Consider the following 20,681-nt stretch of genomic DNA (forward strand, 5'->3'; position numbering starts at 1 on the left):
TTGAGAACATTATTAAAGAACAGATAACTTTGAATTAACATTCTAGTAACCGGAAGAACCTTGAGAACATCTTCTGTTAGCTGGGATAAACGTGAAAAGCACTACACAAATAAACCTGTCTGAATTTAAATAAAAACACTATATAGTCTCTTGGTAACATCTGATCTTACAAGTAAGTACTATTTACTTAAAGTAATTACAATAACTAGGTAATAACTAACCCTACTCCATGTAGTTACCTTATTACAGTACATAGTATACAGTAAGTACATGTACTGTAAAATAAAGTGCAACCAGTCTCTTTAAGCACCTTTTCCACAGGTTTCCAGAATGATGGACATCAGAAACCCAGATATCAGAAACCTCCCCTTTAATGTAATTTAGGCATTACTTGTTTTCCTTATCAAGCGTTGTACATCATTAGAAGGCTTTACTATCACTGTCAAACAAATCACATCACAAACACACTCAGGAACACGTCAGGAGACACGTGTTCTGTAAACATGAGGGTTAATAGTCTTCAGCGGCTCATTTAAAAGAGTATGATTAAAACAATCCTCATTTAGCTCCTTCTGAAAATGCTCATAAATCCTCTCTTCTTCTTCTTGAGGCTGTCTTGCGTCTCGTCTCTGGTGAGCGTGTTTTTAGACGCGTCGTCTGAAGGGTTTGCAGCGTTATCTTCAATAACCTCGTCACTCGTCTGGTTCTTCTTCCCTTTCTTCCTCCACTTTGTGCTAAATGTCAGTGTTTTAAATTTCTTGGACTCTTTCTTCTCGGGCTGAGAGGGAGCGGGTGTGATGTTCTCCAGCTCTTCTGTGGGATTCTCCAGGTCCTGCTGAGCCGGATCGGGCGGCTCCATCTTATTGAAGAAGTCCTGCAGCGGCTCCGAGGGTCCCGGGATCTGTCCGAGCGCTAGCAGGTATTTTGGGTTGTGGTATTTGTGCGCTGGCACTTTCAGATCTCCACGTGAGGCGTCTCCGAGATTGACCTGGAAGCGAGAAGTGGCCGCTGTGGGGCGTTTGGGCACCGCGGCCCGAGACAGCGTTCCTGTTTGGGGCTTACTGATGTGAAACTCCTTAAAGAGGTCCAGTTTGTCAGAGTTGGCGTAAAGTTCTCGGAAATCATTATCGTAGAAATCCACCACCTGCCCCGACATCACCGTGATCATGTTTCTGTCCATTCGAGAAGAGCTCCAGGAGAAACTGCAGAGACACAAACACAGCCATCCAGATGAGACCGAGTGGGGGAAAACTGTTTAACCACAAATAATCACAAGATAAAGTCAAGATCTATGTTGACGAGAGTGATATAGAAGTTTTATTCACCATGAAGCTTACACTGGTGATGTATCGGAGAGAACAGATAAACTCTAACAGTTGGGCCTGATAGGGAGTTTGTGTTATTCAATAAAAATATAATAATGAAAACTTCAAGAACACAATCTTTAAGGGGTGTGTTTTCCTGGCTCTACTCTATGAAGAGCATCATGTAGGAGGTCAGACTATAAACTCTCGCTCACCTGTACGTTCCAAACATGACTTTGTCTCCGTCGATGAGCATGTACTTGCTGTGGACGTTTCCCGGGATTCTCCCCACGGACAGACTCAACCCGATTCCCTTCACGGTCCGAGTCCGGACATTCTGACGGAAACACAAACATTAAACATCAGCTGAAATTATTGCTAACTTCTAAATGGCCAGGTTTTGACCTGATGGATACAGCAAAATAAATAAATAAAAAAATAAAAATTGTGCCAAAATATATGCTGTAAACATATTCGAAGCTCAATGAAATATGTTTTTGAAACAGAAAATATAATTCGTTTCAACCTTCATATACAAACATTTATTTCAAGATTATTACCTATAAGATTATTACTTTATATTATCTTATATTAGCTTACATTTAAATACAAACTGCAAATGTATATGGCATAGCCTGCTAGAGATCAAAATGGGATTTATAATGTTTTATTATTTTATATATATAAGTACTTTTTAGAACATTGTAAAGTATGTTCCTTGCTGAATTGTATTCAAATATGTTATATGTTCACATGTATAGACAACAAATCGAGTTTTAAATGCTTTTAAATATATATTTACATTTTTAAAATATTTATACAAATTTTAAATGGACAAAAAATACATTGGTAGAAAAATATCTTTAAATATAATTTGAAACAAATTCAACATTCCATTTGATAATTTTGCAAACATTATGGGAATGTTACTTTTGAATGTTCTCTGAACAGATAGTAACATTTGAAAATTGTTACAAACTAAAACATTCCATGAATTGCATATTAACAATAACTAACATTTTAAGACACATTATTAAAGAACAGATAATGCTGAATTAACATTCTAGTAACTGGATTTTAACATTTTAAAAATATTTAAACAAAAATTTTAAACGGACAAAAAACACATTGGTCAAAAAATATCTTTAAATATAATTTGAAACAAATTTTAGCAAATATATATAATTTTTTGCTTTATGAGGAATAAGCGTCACTCTTAAAATAAAGGTTTCAAAAGGGTGTTTTTGCAGTGATTCCATGGAATAATAATTTTTTGGTTCCTCAAAGATTTTCCATAATAATTTTCATTTTAGTTAAAGTTTTAGTAATTTTGTGTGTTATGTCATTTTTATTAAGTATTTTTATTTTATTTTTATTATGTTGATATAAATTATTTATTTATTTATTTTTAATGAAGTTGTAGTTATTTTAGTAGTTTAAGTTTTTAAAAAATATTTTATTTTATTTCAGTTAATGTTTATTTTTTTTGAAGAAGAAAATTGCATGTGTTTCTGGTTTTAGTTGTGTACCTTCAGCTCTCGAGCTCCGACCTGCAGCCGGCTGCACATGTCCAGAAAGTGCGGCGCTCCCTGCTCGTCCAGCACAATGTAGACCGGGACGCCGCGCTTGGACGCCTCAAACAGATCCCCCAGAATCTGCAGATCGGTCAGCAGGTCCATCACGATAGCCACGACCTGGACAAAACACAGACAGACCGTTCATTCATTCTCATCAGCAGCAGTCGCGTTAAACCTTCTCTTTGTTGAAAATGAACCAAGAATATTGATCATCTGACTCTGAATAAATCATGATTCATCTGATGGAACTGAAGCCTGCTGGTCATTTTTAAAAAGATTGTGAATATTTCCCGTCCTTGCTTCCGGTTTCAATAGAGAATGTGTCAATACAGGAAAGAAAACATGTTTGCCAAAGCATTTGTGGTTCTGTTCTTTAAGATCCTGTTTGTAAATCACTGATGCTGATCACTGAACATAATGCACAATGCATGTTGATGCATATATACATATATATATTTATTCTAAATATGAATGCAAATGAAATTTGATATTTTTAGTGAATAGTGACTGATTCGGGTCTGTTACTTATACAAAGCATCATATGAATTATTAATAATATGATATATTTCATGTCTGCTCTGCACAATCAGTGTTAATCAGGATTACAGTAACTCTTCAGACTGTAAATGTAAACAGCTGCTGATTCACACTCTTGCACAGCTTTCACTTTCTCTTCTCCAAACACTCTCTCTGTTTCTGATCTTCCAGCTGACATCTTTGTCTAATTTGTTTGTGTTTGTTTGGAGTAAACGAGGGAATCGTGTTTATTTGTCAAGGCTGGTAAGACAGCAGTGATCTCTGTGCTTCTGCTGCTGTGAAGCAGAAACGCTCTGGAATCCGGTGAGACCGGCCTGCTGTGCTGAGACTGATTTTCCCGTACATGAAAACAAGAGATTTGCATACGGACAATGAGGATGATTTGTGAGATGATGTTCATGACACACTGATCAGCTCAGCGCATTATTACACACTCTTCCAGCTTCTTTCACATGACAGATGTTTTGGAAAGTCGAGTCCGTTCACTGAGTCAGTGATTCCAGATCATTTACAGTCATTTCTCACGAACTGGAGGCTGAAGAAACAGACCGCCTGATCAAGTCTGAACAAGAATCCAGCACTGCAGGAGATGCGAAACAGAGAGACCTGTGACATGAGGGCCTCACTCAGGTCCTGTAGGCTATAGTCTCTCCTCATTGGGCCAGAGAGATCCACCTATATAAACACTTCCCAGGAACTGTGAATGTATGTGACAGTCCAGAATACAGTCAACAAAACACATTCTAGTGTTTGACGAGGCCTGAAAAACTAGTAGATCGAGAGGAACATATCATGTCATTTTACACTTACAAAGCAGTTTTTAAGTGAAAACAAACATCTTAATTTACAGATAAAAAAACACACAAGTTGACATTCCCAGGTTCCTGTGTGATGGCTCACATTTGATGGTTTTACATTGAAATTACTCTTTATTAGTTTTTTTCTGATCAGTTGTGTACATAAGGGTTTTATGTTATTTTTTATGTTATGTACATAAGGGTTTTGTGTTATAACTAGGGTTAACAGAAATATCAGTAAAATGAATGAATAATAACCAGTACATTTTCCATTGTTGTTTTTTTAAATTTTTTATATAGTGTAAATATAAAAACATATTTGATTATTTCGCTACATTAACTTATTTCAGTTAATCAAATATACATTTTAATGTCAATTTAAGTTTAACCTGTAATGCATAAAATGTTGCTACCAATTTGTATGGTAAAGTTCTGGCAACCACAGCTGCTGTCAGTTTCAGGTAAATTTTTATTATTTTTTGAATGAACTATTATAAACCAGTTAATTTAGATGGCAAACAACTGAGGCACATCTTTAGATACCTGACATGTAAGGAGTGTCATGATCTGATAATGATCACAAAAGAAAAGAAAATGAAACTGAGCATTATGATAATGAAGAGGAATCCACAGTAACCATACACTGAGAAAATAAATAAATAAAAGATTCATTGAATTTACTATTTTTTTTAAGTGGTTGCAATCAATTTATTTTAGCTACATTAAATAAACAAATTTAGTTGACTAACTTTCAACATTTTTTTAATGTAGCTAAAATAAATTGTTTGTAACCAGCAGTGTTGGGCAGTAACTAGTTACTAGTAATTTAGTTACTGCAATAATATTACTTTTTGCAGTAACTAGTAGTGTAACTAATTACTAATAAGATTTCAGTAATAATATTACAGTTACTTTCCATAAAACAGCTTTTTGATGCCTCAACCCCGCTGATTTAAAATCTAACAATCAAATAATTCCTAGATTTATTTCCATAATTTTCACGACTCGCGCATGCATGTGATGTCCCCGGTGCAGCAGGCAAGCTTGGAATATGGAAAAGCTTACATTCAGCAGATAGAAATATTGCATTATATTGAGTTTGTCAGGAAAAAAAGATCTGTTGTGTAAGATGTGGCTTTACTTTACTCTGGCATTACATCCCTCTGATCAGCATGTGCTACATTATATTAATATAACTAAAAATATTTTTGGAAAATTAAACAGTTTCTTACAAACTCATGTGATTTGATAAAATACATAACAAAATTGAATCGCATATGGGGAAGGGAAAAATTACTTCAAGCTACACATGACAATTAATGAGATGAATACAACACTTCTACTTGAATGCCACTATCAGTCACTATCGAGTGTTTGTAATAACTTCTGACTGCGATCCAGTGTGGATTTTGGTCAAATGATGAGGCAGAAATATGTTGTTAGTAACATTCTAGAAGAATTTTATCTGGAAGATACACAGTTACAGCTTCTGTGGGGCGTGAATAAAAATAACATAAAAAGTGTAACTAATTACTGTTTCCAGAAAGTAATAAATAAAGTAACAATATTACTTTTGAAAGGAGTAACTAGTAATTAGTAATATATTACATTCTTTGAGTAACTAGCCCAACACTGGTAACACTTACCTTAAAAACAAAATTAGTATCATTTCCCCCAGTGTAGTTACCAGCAGATAGCCTGCTAGAGTATGTTAGTACACTGAAAAATGGCAACATTTACGTTAACTGGTTTGAATCGACCTAAATACATTAATTTATACAAACAAAACCGATTTTATGGGTTAAGTGAGGTAGAAATAGGCCTATATAATAAAATAATAAATATAATATAGGCTAATATAATAAAACAGTGGCACCTTTTCTTAATGTATTACCATTTTCTGCAGTAACAGTAACTTAAAAACGAAAGTAATCTACCAAATTTTGCGGCTAATTTAAGAGTGAATGCGCGCTGACCTTGCAGGACTCCTGTATGAGTTTGCGGACCACCTCCTTGATGTGTGGGCTGCCCTCTTTGGGCGGGTGTGTGTACACTAACACCCGATTGACCCCTTTAAAGCGCCCTGATGAGGGCCAGCCGATGTCCAGCGGCGGAACCTCGGTGTCCGACATCTGCGGCCAGTACGTGGAGCGCAGCGACCCGGCGTCGTCACGTTTGTCTCGACTCGCTGACGCTCCTCCATCGTCTTCCTCGTGCTTGTATTTGACGAAGCTGCTGGCGATGGCCTTGATTTCCCGCGCCGACAGGAAGTCTTGGCTTTTCTCGTCCTTCAGGAGGCTCTTGAAGGCTCCGTCTCCGTCGGTGATCAGCAGCTCGAGGGCCACCCGGTGCTGCTCGCTGTAGTAGAACTGCGGCTTGGACTCGGGCACCGCGGCGGGCATGAGCCCGTCCTCCATACACATGAGCTGCGACTCCGCCATGACGCGCCGCGACCTGCCGCTCGCCTCACGCGCTCAGAATGCCTCACCTGTGCTCACCTGTGCTCGCCTTGAGCCCGCGGGTGGGTGGAGTTCACACGAAATGCGTTGGAAGGGGAACTTTGTTTCTGCATGAATGACTCCAACAGGAGGGTTGAACTTCATCCAAGAAATAATTTCTATTATTATTATAATTTCATGTTTCTAAATATATCATATGTGACCCTGGACAACAAAACCAGCCATAAGGGTACATTTTTGAAATTGAGAATTATACATAGATAACAGATAAGCTTTCCATGGATGTATGGTTTGTTAGGATCGCACAATATTTGGCTGAGATATAACTATTTGAAAATCTGGAATCTGAGGGTGCAAAAAAATCAAAATATTGAGAAAATCACCTTTAAAGTTGTCCAAATGAAGTTCTTAGCAATGCATATTACTAATCAAAAATGAAGTTTTGATATATTTGAGGTAGGAAATTTACAAAATATCTTCATGGAACATGATCTTTATTTAATATCCTAATGATTTTTGGCATTAAAGAAAATTCAATAATTTTGACCCATACAATGTATTGTTGGCTATTGCTACAAATATAGCTGTGCTGCTTATGACTGCTGTTGAGCTCCAGGGACACATATTTGTTAGTTCACGTTAAGTGAACATATGGGTGAATTTGAGTCTTTTTTTTTTTACCACTGGTTAATTGTAAGTGGTTTAGACAGTTGGAGCTGTAATAAAATCTAAATAAAATTAATAAAACAGAAATTAAGTAGGCCTAATAAATATGTGAGTTCTAGAAACCAGTGAAGGCTCTTTAATAGCCTATTCAAGTTGAACTGTGGATCTGTCACTCACCTCTACTGGTTGTTTCACTTTTACCTGTTTCCTTATTCAAATCAAACCAGACCAGCAACTTTACCTCTGATGTGTTTTTGTTATTTAAAACCAGCAGGTGACTTCCGCATTCATATTTCTCCTGAAGGACGTGTGTTGATATGTGTTCAATGTTTTTTATTTTTAAGCGAATTAAGTGCTTGTTCGTGTTGTCTGTGGTTCATTTAAGCATTCGTGTTAACATTAGACTAACATTGTGTGTATTTGAGTGAACGCTGTTTCTGCGACTCTCAGGATCTGTTCTGCTGAATGATTACTTCATCATTTCCACTCAGATCTCACTCTTCTGTCTGTTCAGCTTCATCATGAATCACACACAAACACCCCGAGATCAAGAGTTTGCTCCAGGATGCAGGTACAGTTACATACTATATTAATCCTGAAAAGGGCAAGACCTTAAATAGACATCGGAAAATTCATTTATTGCTATTTTTGATCTTTTTTTAAATTTGTTTTATTTGATTTGATTTGAATGCTTGTATCCTGCAGGATACAAACTTGTTTGGCTGTGCGTTATAGCTACATATTTAAAAAAATGTATTCTCTCATAACTTAGTAGGCCTAAACATTTGTTGTAATATTGTGTAAACAATAATTATAATGTCTTTTATGAATATATTGGTCTACTGTGTTATATATGATACGCAAATTTCTAGGGTCTATAAACTATTAACATGATCAAAGCATTGCTGATAAACCTGTTGTAAGCAATCTGCTTCATGCCTTCTGCCCTCTGATTGATGGTTCATGTGTTTTTTTTTTAATCAAGTAAATTATTTTTGCTGTGAAATCTTTAATGATAAGAAAACTTTATGGTTTCTGTATCAACATAGTAAAAAATAATTCAAAGGATTCTCTGTTACAGTTCAGTTGATCAGAAGAGATCAGAACCAGAGCCCAGCTGTGTGTCTGTGAGGAGTGACCATTCTATGGATCGGTTCTTTGATTTTAAGAGTGATGACACAAGGTTTGGCCTCAAGTATTACATTTTTTGTAAAATATTTGATTATAGTAAGATATTTTAAATTAAATTATCATAATTATACAGTAATATAATACAGTCTATAAATGCAGTGAATCTAATGACAACAAGCACAGTGCACAGAGTAGAATTATGTATTTATTTAAATGGTATTTATTTTTTTATGCTTCTGACCTTGAGCAGGTGCATATTTAATAAAGTCACAACTGTTATTAAGGTAATGAGAAAAATGTCACCAATATCAGAGTGTTTCATTCTAAATTCAAGGTCAGTCCTGCAACGCAGATCATTAACAAAACCCGTCTGTAAGAATGAATCCCTGAATCAACCCGAAGACAGCACGTATCCTGGTGTAAGGTAAACTGTGGGATTTTTTTTTTTTTAATGCAGTGCATCATCAGACATTACTCAAATACATCATTAATAACGGACAACATTGCATAAACCCTATCTATGATATGTTCAGTGTCTCATAATACAGAAAAAAAAGACATTTTGCTCTGTACATTTACCTCTATAAATCATCTAATAATGTGCTATTTAGATTTCTTAGGAATGAAGTCCTCAACACGTTTAGATCAAATCTGATGAAGAAGTTTGGTCATCTGTATGAGGGAACAGCGACGCAGGGAAACCCAACACTCCTGAATGAGATCTACACAGAGCTCTACATCACAGAGAGTGAGAGTGGAGAGATCAGTAATGAGCATGAGGTGAGACAGATTGAGACACAATCCAGGAGAGCAGCAACAGAGGACACAGCCATCAAATGCAATGACATCTTTAGACCTTTACCTGGACAAGACAAAGCCATCAGAACTGTGCTGACAAAGGGAGTCGCTGGCATTGGAAAAACAGTCTCTGTGCAGAAGTTCATCCTGGACTGGGCTGAAGGGAAAGAGAATCAGGACGTCCAGCTCATATTTCCACTGCCTTTCAGAGAAATCAATCTGATGAAGGACAAAACACTCAGTCTTTCAGATCTTCTTCATGTCTTTTTCCCTGAAACTAAAGAAATGGAAATATCCAGTGATGAATATAAAGTGTTGTTCATCTTTGATGGTCTGGATGAGTGTCGTCTGTCTCTGGACTTTAAGAGTAAAGTGAAGCTGTGTAATATATCTGAATCAGCCTCAGTGGACGTGCTGCTGATGAACCTGATTGTGGGGAATCTGCTTCCCTCTGCTCTCATCTGGATCACCTCCAGACCAGCAGCAGCTGATCTCGTCCCCTCTGAGTGTGTCCATCGAGTGACAGAGGTACGAGGCTTCAATGAGCCACAGAAGCAGGAATACTTCAGGAAGAGAATCAGTGATCAGAGTCTGGCCGATACAATCATCTCACACCTGAAGTCATCAAGGAGCCTCTACATCATGTGCCACATCCCAGTGTTCTGCTGGATCTCAGCCGCTGTTCTGGAGAAGATGTTGAGTCCAGCAGAGAGTGGAGAGATTCCCAAGACTCTCACTCAGATGTACACACGCTTCCTGATCCTTCAGACCAACATCAAACACAAGAAGGACTATGAGAAGAAGGTGAAAGATGAACACATGATCCTCAAACTGGGGAAAGTGGCTTTCCAGCAGCTTGTGAAAGGCAACCTGATCTTCTATGAGGAAGACCTGAGAGAGTGTGGCATTGATGTGACAGAAGCATCAGTGTACTCAGGATTGTGCACTCAGATCTTCAGAGAGGAGTTGGGCTTGTATCAGGGGAAAGTCTTCTGCTTTGTTCATCTGAGCATTCAGGAACATCTAGCAGCTCTATATGTGCATCTCTCCTGGACAAACCACAACAGAAATATGATTGACCAAATCACCAAACAGAGTTTGTTGTATAAAGTTAAGGACCGGTTTCAAGTCAATTCACCAGAACATGTTTCATTATCTGAGCTGCATCAGAGAGCTGTGAAAGAGGCTCTACAGAGTAGAAATGGACATCTGGATCTTTTCCTGCGGTTCCTTCTGGGTTTGTCAGTGGAGTCTCATCAGATTCTCCTACAACGAATAATAACACTGAAAAGAAGCAGCTCTGACAGCAATGAGAAAACAGCTGAGTACATCAAGAAGAAGATCAGGACCATTGACTCTCCAGAGAAGTCCATCAATCTGTTCCACTGTCTGAATGAACTGGGTGATCATTCACTAGTGGAGGAAATACAACAATATCTGAAATCTGGAACAATAAGTGAAGCCAAACTCTCTTCATCTCAGTGGTCAGCTGTAGTTTTTGTGTTGTTGACTTCAGATGAGGAACTGAATGAGTTTCGTCTTGATAAATTTGTTAAAGGAAGGAATAAACATGAAAATATGAAAGTTCTTCAGAAGTTGCTGCCTGTGACTAAAGAATCCAGATCAGTTCAGTAAGTATCAATGAGAACAATCACTTCACTGTTAAAACATTAAGAAAACCAAAGTTAAAAGCTTATGAATCTTAAGTGCTGTAGCTATTATTTTAGGGCATTTTGATGTGTTTTCAATATAGTAACACTGTGAAAGATTTATGCAGAAATTCAAACAAAGTCAGAATTTGCAAATAATTCAGGTTTTCCAGTTAAAAATGTTTAAATTAACATAAAGAAGGAATTAAAATATTTCTCATCTGGCATTAAAGACCAAGCAGAAATTGAGATCAACCAAACAAGTGGAGAATCGGCTAATATATACAGCAGCTCATATCTTCTAAAATTTGGTGTATCAGTTAATGAAGCAAAACAGTAGCATACTTGCACACACACTTTTGAAGACAACAACTGAAATCTACAACATTGTTACATTGTTATACACACACACACACACATACACACCTACATACATATATTTATTTATTTGCACTTTACAAAAGGGCATCTGTAGTGACAAGAGCCAGACTCAAACTTATATTAAAACAAATGAACTGAGGGAGTTCACTATCCAGCAAGCCGATTAGTTTTAATCATGTTAAACCAGTTAAAAGTTAAATGTTTTATTTAATTACATTTTTACTCAATTACAGTATTGTTGCATACAATTACAATTGTACTCAATTAACAGATAAATGTTGATTTAATCCAGTCTTAACATTTTTTATTTGTGTAAATTTGCCCATGAAACTTCGATAATTTAATAATTTGGATATTTTAGGAAATGCATGGGAATTTTTTTTCCCGAATGTTATGAATTAATTTAATTATATTGGAATTTCAAGTAGTTGTTTATTGCAGCAAGCTGTTTGATTGTTTTTGGATAGCTGTTTGATGGTGTTTCACGTGTGATTTTCATCTCTCTGCAGGTTGAGTGATTGTGGCGTCACAGATGAAGTTTGTGCTGCTCTGGCTTCAGCTCTGAGATCAAACCCCTCACACCTGAGAGAACTGGATCTATCTGGGAATAAACTAGGAGATTCAGTGAAGCTGCTTTCTGATGTCCTACAGAATCCTCACTGTAAACTGGAGAAACTGTGGTAAGATAATATATGACAATATATAACATTCTATGTAGGGGCATCATGCTCTCATTATTTTTGAGTGGGCACGAGTGGGGGGTGGGGCTGGGGCTGGGGGTGGGGATTGGGTGGTTGGGGGTCAGGCTCGTCATTTGACACACAGTAATAATAATAATAAACTTTATTTTATATAGCGCCTTTAAAAGTAGCATCTCAAAGCGCTTTACATACACAAATATGAAGTAAAAAGATACACACAAAAGTACAGGCAATAAAAACAATCAAACAATACAAAGCCAATATAGTAAAACACAAAGTAATCACATAAATCACATAAAAGCTACCCTAAAAAAGTAAGTTTTAAGAGATGATTTAAAAACACTAAGGGATTCTGCATTTCTAATCTCATAGGGCAAGGAATTCCACAATTTAGGAGCCAATGAAGAAAAAGCCCGATCACCCATAGTTTTAAGACGAGTTGCTCGAACAGTTAAAAGACCAGCTTCAGAGGAATGTAGAACACATGTAGGTGTATAAGGGGTTAAAAGCTCTGACAAATATCGAGGAGCCAAATTATTCAAGGCCTTATAAGTGAGCATGAGAATTTTAAAATCAATACGAAAACTAACAGGAAGCCAGTGCAATTTTTCCAAGACGGGTGTGCTGTGCTCCCTTGCACTGGTCCTAGTCAGTATTTTTGCAGCAGAATTTTGTACCAACTGTAATTTATTTAGGGTAGCTTTTGAAACTCCAGCCAGCAAAGCATTACAATAATCAATATGCGAAAACACAAAAGTGTTGATTAACTTTTCAGCCACAGAAAAAGTCAACATGGGACGTAATTTGGCAGTGTTTCTGAGATGAAAAAAAGAGGCTTTGACTGCATTACGAACATGCGGATCAAATGTTAAGTTAGCGTCAAATATTACCCCCAGATTTTTTAGTTTAGTATGAAACTGTAAGGCAGAGCCATCCAGACTTAAAGTTACAGACTCGGCTTTGCACATCTGGTGAGGTGAACCAATAAGCATAACTTTGGTCTTGTCACTGTTTAGACAAAGAAAATTTTCAGACATCCATTTTTTTTAAATCTCAGTAAAACATTGAGAGAGAAAAGACAACTGCGTAACATCAGGTTTTGAATATATGTAAATATGAGTGTCATCGGCATAAAAGTGAAAGTTAAGACCAAGTGTTCTTAAAAGTTTGCCTAGAGGAAAAATGTAAATACTAAAAAGTAAAGGGCCCAAAACGGATCCCTGGGGAACACCAGACCTGCAACCACCCATCTGAACAAACTGCTTATGATCAGAGAGACAGGACTTAAACCACTTCAATGCAGAATCGGAAACTCCAAAGACAGTCTCTAAATGGGTGATTAAAATTGAGTGATCTACAGGTGCATCTCAATAAATTAGAATGTTGTGGAAAAGTTTCAGTAATTCAACTCAAATTGTGAAATTTGTGTATTAAATAAATTCAATGCACACAGACTGAAGTAGTTTAAGTCTTTGGTTCTTTTAATTGTGATGATTTTGATCTCAACAAATTAGAATATGGTGACATGCCAATCAGCTAATCAACTCAAAACACCTGCAAAGGTTTCCTGAGCCTTCAAAATGGTCTCTCAGTTTGGTTCACTAGGCTACACAATCATGGGGAAGACTGCTGATCTGACAGTTGTCCAGAAGACAATCATTGACACCCTTCACAAGGAGGGTAAGCCACAAACATTCATTGCCAAAGAAGATGGCTGTTCACAGAGTGCTGTATCCAAGCATGTTAACAGAAAGTTGAGTGGAAGAAAAAGATGCACAACCAACCGAGAGAACCGCAGCCTTATGAGGATTGTCAAGCAAAATCGATTCAAGAATTTGGGTGAACTTCACAAGGAATGGACTCAGGCTGGGGTCAAGGCATCAAGAGCCACCACACACAGACGTGTCAAGGAATGTGGTTACAGTTGTCGTATTCCTCTTGTTAAGCCACTCCTGAACCACAGACAACGTCAGAGGCGTCTTACCTGGGATAAGGAGAAGAAGAACTGGACTGTTGCCCAGTGGTCCAAAGTCCTCTTTTCAGATGAGAGCAAGTTTTGTATTTCATTTGGAAACCAAGATCCTAGAGTCTGGAGGAAGGGTGGAGAAGCTCATAGCCCAAGTTTCTTGAAGTCCAGTGTTGTTTCCACAGTCTGTGATGATTTGGGGTGCAATGTCATCTGCTGGTGTTGGTCCATTGTGTTTTATGAAAACCAAAGTCACTGCACCCGTTTATTAAGAAATTTTGGAGCACTTTATGCTTCCTTCTGCTGACCAGCTTTTTAAAGATGCTGATTTAATTTTCCAGCAGGATTTGGCACCTGCCCACACTGCCAAAATCACCAAAAGTTGGTTAAATGACCATGGTATTGGTGTGCTTGACTGGCCAGCAAACTCACCAGACCTGAACCCCATAGAGAACCTATGGGGTACTGTCAAGAGGAAAATGAGAAACAAGAGACCAAAAAATGCAGATGAGCTGAAGGCCACTGTCAAAGAAACCTGGGCTTCCATACCACCTCAGCAGTGCCACAAACTGATCACCTCCATGCCACGCTGAATTGAGGCAGTAATTAAAGCAAAAGGAGCCCCTACCAAGTATTGAGTACATATACAGTAAATGAACATACTTTCCAGAAGGCCAACAATTCATTAAAAATGTTTTTTTGAATTGGTCTTATGAAGTATTCTAATTTGTTGAGATAGTGAATTGGTGGGTTTTTGTTAAATGTGAGGCAAAATCATCACAATTAAAAGAACCAAAGACTTCAACTACTTCAGTCTATGTGCATTGAATTTATTTAATACACGAGTTTCACAATTTGAGTTGAATTACTGAAATAAATGAACTTTTCCACGATATTCAAATTTATTGAGATGCACCTGTATAGTGTCAAAAGCGGCACTAAGATCAAGAAGAATCAGTATAGATAGACGGCCAAAATCAGAAGCCATTAACAAGTCATTGGTGACCTTAACTAACGCTGTTTCAGTGCTGTGGAGTTTACGGAATCCAGATTGAAGTGACTCAAAAAGATCATTAGAAGAAAGATGTGAAAGCAATTGAGAAGCCACTGTTTGTTCTAAAATTTTGGCGAGGAATGGAAGATTAGAGATGGGACGAAAATGATTCAAGTTATCAAAGTTTGTGTTGTTATTTTTTGGTACAGGGGTGACAGCAGCAATTTTAAGTGCAGCTGGTACAACACCAGTGCACAAAGAGTCATTGATAATACTCAAAACAACAGGACATAGGGAATTAAAACATGATTTAAACAGAGAAGATGGAACCGGATCAATTTTGGAAGTCGTAGCTTTCATTTTCAAAACCATATTACAGAGAGACTGGGAGTCATGAATAGCAAAATTGGAAAGAGAAATACCAGAGAATGCCGAAATATTTAAGGACGAAACAGCCGAAGTATGAGTATTGATAATGTGGTTACGTATATTATCAATTTTGGTGTTAAAATACTCCAAAAACGTATTACAAAGGTGAGTTGAAGCAGGAACAGTAGAGAGGCTGTGATTTTTAAGCAGCTTATTGATTGAGTGAAATAGTTGTTTAGAGTTTCTCTGATTGCTGACATTTATCTGAGAAAAAGAAATGGATCTAGCTGCCACTATTTCAGCCTTATATTCAAGTAAGCTGTCTTTCCAGGCCTCGTGATGAACAGTTAAACCTGACATACGCCATCTGACATGCACTCCATTTTACGACACAAAGCCTTCATAGCACGCAGATCATCATTGTACCAAGGAGCGGAGGGTACAAAAGAGACAGATCGTGATTTCAAGGTAGCCAGCGTGTCCAGGCCAGACAAGAGAACAGAATTCAGCATAGAGACTTTGTCATCCAGATCAGCAGAAAGAGAAACGCAACTTAAAGAAGAGTCAATAAAATCTGAGAAATCAGTGGGCTCAATAGATCTCCATTTGCGATTAATTAATGATGCGAGAAGGTTGAGGTGATTATGTCAGGTAACTCCATGTTAAAAAAGACAGCCAGATGATCAGACAGTCCTAAATCAGAGGTTGACAGCTGAGACACAAATGAACCATTGGAAATCACAAGGTCTAAGGTGTGGCCTTTGTTATGTGTACGACAGTCCACAAGTTGATTTAACTCAAAGCACTCCAATAAGGACAAAAAGTCTTTTGCTATTGTGGAGTCTTTTATATCCATGTGGATGTTGAAATCCCCCAGGAGAAGGATTCTCTCAAATTTGAGGCAGAGAAAAGACAATATATCTGAAAATTCAGATAAAAAGTCTTTATTTGTCTTAGGAGGTCTGTAGACTGTAGCCACTGCAGTAGAAAGGGGTGCAGAAACACTCAAAGCAAGACATTCAAATTAGTCAAATTTGGGAACAGCCACGGGACACACGTTGTAATGTTGATTGTGCAACACAATGATACCCCCACCTCTACCAGAGGAACGCAGAAGATCAAGTAATCCATAGCCAGTAGGAGTCAATTAATTAAAAAGAAGACCGTCAGATTCTTTGTGCCATGTTTCAGTTAAACAGACAAGATCCAACTTTTGTTCTAAAATAATGTCAGATAAAATAACAGCTTTGTTGTTGACAGTTAAACAGTGCTGCTTTCATCAGACGCGAGGGAGCAGATGAATCCGAGGCAACCTCCACACGTTTGAGTGCGGATAAGTTATTAAAATTAACCCCTGTAGGTCTAAACAGCAGTCTTTGGGGTTTACGCAGAAATGTCAGATAAGCGACAGGTTTAGATGTTGAGCATAAAAAACTACGCCTTGACGAGCGATGTATGTAATGCTTAGGTCGCAGTATTCCAACACGACTGCAGAGAGCACGTATGTCATTCACCAGATCTAAGTTTCTCAACTGGCGAGCGGTGTACCTGAGAGCCATACCGGGAGAATCCACACCAACAGCAGCCTCACAGCGGTGTACGTGGTGTACGTCCTGGGCCAGGCAACAGGAGAGTAAATTCCAACAAACAGCACTCAAAAATAAAAGCAGTAATCCAGCGTGTGAAGCATGATTCCACATCATGGTAGAATAAAAAGGCATATACAGTCTTCACTGGCTCATAATCCACAGAAATAACTAAAATTTAAACGGGAGAGAGGAGCGGCAGCCAAACGCGCCAGCGTGCCCTTTCAACCGAAAATAATAACCGGAAAGCAGTACAATAGCACTTATGTTTTATTTATTTTTTATTCGAAAAAATCCCAAACGTGTTAACTAATTCTTGAAATATCTCGATTCTCAAATATTAGATTAGATTAGATTCAACTTTATTGTCATTGCACATGTAAGGTACAAGGCAATGAAATGCAGTTAGCATCTAACCAGAAGTGCAATAAGCAGAAGTACAGGATATACAGTGCCTACAATATGTTACATATGTACAGAAATATACAGATAAAGCAGTACTATGGACATAATTTACAATTTTTTAAACACTACCAGTAGATATACATATGGGTGATTATGAACATACTATACAGATGGATTATGCAGTAAATGTATGTACACTATAAGCAAAAATTATGAACATAATTACAAATGGATATGAATAAGCTACATTAATACATTAAGATATATAAACACTAGTGCGATGGACATTGAAAGTGCATAGAAAATAAAATTTATAGTACATAGTACTCAGTGTGTAGATGGATCCATTCTGTATTCTGAATGTACAGACAGTAGTACAAGTAATAAGTTTAAAGGAACACTCCACTTTTTTTGGAAATAGGCTCATTCTCCAACTCCCCCAGCGTTAATAAGCTGAGTTTTACCGTTTTTGAATCCATTCAGCTGATCTCTGGATCTGGAGATAGCACTTTTAGCATAGCTTAGCATAGATCATTGAATCCGATTAGACCACTAGCATTGCGTTCAAAAATGACCAAAGAGTTTCGATATTTGTCCTATTTAAAACTTGACTCTTCTGTCGTTATATCGTGTATTAAGACTGGCGGAAAATGAAAAGTTGCGATTTTCTAGGCTGATATGATTAAGAACTATACTCTCATTCCGGCGTAATAATCAAGGAACTTTGCTGCAGTACCATGGCTGCAGCAGGTGCAGTGATATTATGCAGCGCCTGAAAGTAGTCCCCAGCTAGGTACCTAGTTATAATATAGCTGGGGACTACTTTCAGGCGCTACGTAATATCACTGCGCCATGGTACGGCAGCAAAGTTCCTTGATTATTACGCCGGAATGAGAGTATAGTTCCTAGCCAAATCGGCCTAGAAAATCGCAACTTTTAATTTTCTGCCGGTCTTAATACACGATATAACTACAAAAGAGTCAAGTTTTAAATAGGACAAATATCGAAACTCTTTGGTCATTTTTGAACGCGATGCTACTGGTCTAATCGGATTCAATGATCTATGCTAAGCTATGCTAAAAGTGCTATCGCCAGATCCAGAGATCAGCTGAATGGATTCCAAAACGGTAAAACTCAACTTATTATCTCTGGGGGAGTTGGAGAACGAGCCTATTTCCAAAAAAAGTGGAGTGTTCCTTTAACAGATTTTTTTTTTTTTTTTCAGATTTAGTGATGGGGAGGGGTGAAGAGTGTGTAGTGGTGTGTGAGGGGGGATCATAAGGCAGAATTCAGTAGGGAGACAGCTGTAGGGAAAAAGCTGTTCCTGAGGCTGCTGGTCTTTGTTCGGAGGCTCCTGAAGCGCCTCCCAGAGGGCAGTAGGTTAAACAGTCTATGGTCAGGGTGAGAGGAGTCCTTAAGAATGCTGTGAGCTCAACATAGACGGCATTTTCTCTGGACGTCCTCAATGGCAGGAAGTGGTTGTGATGCGTTGGGCGGTTTTCACCACCCTCTGCAGTGCCTTGCAGTCAGCAACCGAGCTGTTCCCATACCAGACTGTGATACAGTTGGTCAGGATGCTTTCGATCGCACACAGGTAGAAGTTCACCAGGATGGCTGGAGACAAGTGGTTCTTCTTCAGTGTCCTAAGGAAGAAGAGGCGCTGGTGAGCCTTCTTGACTTCTTGAGCCCCAGAGACATATCCCCAGTGAAGACCTCGACTAAAATACAATAATAAATATAAAGATAGAAATATAATACATTTAAAATTTTAATTAAAACATTACACAAAATGAATAAATACATTCTAAAATAATAAATAGTATAAAAATGTGTGTGTGTGTATATATATATATATATATATATATATATTATAAAAATAGACCGAGAAACAATTAATGCATTAAACTATACATTACAATTATAGCAAATTAATAAATCATATAAATGAAAAACTTCAAATAATGAATAAAACACAAATATAACAAATACAGTAAATTATAAATTAAAATGCTCCATCGGGACAAGACCACGGGAATCAGATAAGCCCTTTACACAATCTGACATGCTGCGGTTGGAATTGAACTGCGGGTTTCGTCTGGCCAGAGGAGAACTGGCCCCCCGACTGAGCCTGGTTTCTCCCAAGGTTTTTTTCTCCATTCTGTCACAGAGGGAGTTTTGGTTCCTTGCCGCTGTCGCCTCTGGCTTGCTCAGTTGGGGACACTTAATTTCTAGCGATTATCGTCGATTTGATTGCACAGATACTATTTAAACTAAACTGAGCTAGACAATGACATCTCTGAATTCAATAATGAAATGCCTTGAACTGAAATTGAGTGTTTAATTTTGTACATTACTGACACTCCATCCTCCAATTTGATACTGTTAAGTGATTTGACACAATCTGTATTGTTAAAAGCACTATATAAATAAAGGTGACTTGACTTGACTTGACTAGGCTGGAGGTGTTGGTGGTCCAGGTCAGGTCCTCCGAGATGTGGGTTCCCAGGAACTTGAAGCTGGAGACACGTTCAACAACCATCCCGTTAATGTGGATGGGGTCATACGTGCCTCCTTTCTTCCTGAAGTTCACAATGAGCTCCTTTGTCTTGCTGGTGTTAAGGAGCAGGTTATTGTCAGCGCACCATGCGGCCAGATGCTGTACCTCCTCCCTCTAGGCAGTCTCATTGTTGTCTGATGAGGCCAATCACCGTGGTGTCATCTGCAAACTTGATGATGGAGTTGGATCCATGCACAGGTCTGCAGTCATGGGTGTAGAGGGAGTAGAAGAATGGGCTCAACACACAGCCCTGTGGTACGCTGGTGTTGAGTGTGATGGTGGTGGAGCTGTGTGGCCTGACCTAACATGCGGAGGTCTGTTGGTCAGAAAGTCCATAATCCAGTTGCAGAGGGAGGTGTTAACACCCAAGTCTCCAAGTTTAGTGGTCAGCTTGGCGGGAATGACGGTGTTGAATGCTGAGCTGAAGTCAACAAACAACATCCGTACATATGTGTTGTTGTTATCCAAGTGTGTGAGTACCGAGTGCAGTACTGTGCATACTGTATCCTCAGTGCTCCTATTGCTTCGGTAGGCAAATTGGTGTGGGTCCAGTGTGGGTGGGAGGCAGTTCTTGAGGTGTGCCAGGACCAGTCGCTCAAAGCACTTCATAACAATGGGTGCGAGTGCTATGGGATGGTAGACATTCAGGCACGTCGGGGAGGAGTGTTTCGGCACTCGCACAATGGATGTGGACTTAAAGCATGTTGGCACAGTTGCTTGGGTGAGGGACAGGTGAAAATGTATGTGAAGACCCCTGCGATCTGCTCTGCACATGTCCTGAGCACACGTCCAGGAATGCCGTTG

General features: G+C 38.3%; 2 protein-coding genes across 4 annotated transcripts in view; one reads left to right on the forward strand and one right to left on the reverse strand.

Moving 5' to 3' along the window:
• Positions 1-353: 353 nt before the first annotated feature.
• On the reverse strand, positions 354-6,799 carry fam83fb (family with sequence similarity 83 member Fb). The gene is made up of 4 exons (XM_058780228.1): positions 6,192-6,799; positions 2,834-2,998; positions 1,520-1,641; positions 354-1,202 (listed from the first exon to the last, which is right to left on the reverse strand). The coding sequence occupies exons 1-4, from the start codon at positions 6,654-6,656 to the stop codon at positions 563-565; spliced, it is 1,392 nt and encodes a 463-aa protein (XP_058636211.1). The 5' UTR covers positions 6,657-6,799; the 3' UTR covers positions 354-562.
• Positions 6,618-20,681, forward strand: part of LOC131543033 (NACHT, LRR and PYD domains-containing protein 3-like) — a 45,962-nt gene continuing 31,898 nt past the window's right edge. For 2 of the 3 annotated variants that reach the window (XM_058780224.1, XM_058780225.1), the window contains exons 1-6: positions 6,618-6,736; positions 7,855-7,911; positions 8,407-8,523; positions 8,806-8,895; positions 9,083-10,900; positions 11,809-11,979. In XM_058780224.1, coding sequence (XP_058636207.1) covers positions 7,862-7,911; positions 8,407-8,523; positions 8,806-8,895; positions 9,083-10,900; positions 11,809-11,979 — 2,246 coding nt within the window. In that variant the 5' untranslated portion in view covers positions 6,618-6,736; positions 7,855-7,861. The remainder of the gene's footprint in view (positions 6,737-7,854; positions 7,912-8,406; positions 8,524-8,805; positions 8,896-9,082; positions 10,901-11,808; positions 11,980-20,681) is intronic. The other variant, XM_058780227.1, reaches the window with a different exon arrangement.

This window comes from Onychostoma macrolepis, chromosome 06, assembly GCF_012432095.1.
Source record: "Onychostoma macrolepis isolate SWU-2019 chromosome 06, ASM1243209v1, whole genome shotgun sequence".
Taxonomy (NCBI): Eukaryota; Metazoa; Chordata; class Actinopteri; order Cypriniformes; family Cyprinidae; genus Onychostoma; species Onychostoma macrolepis.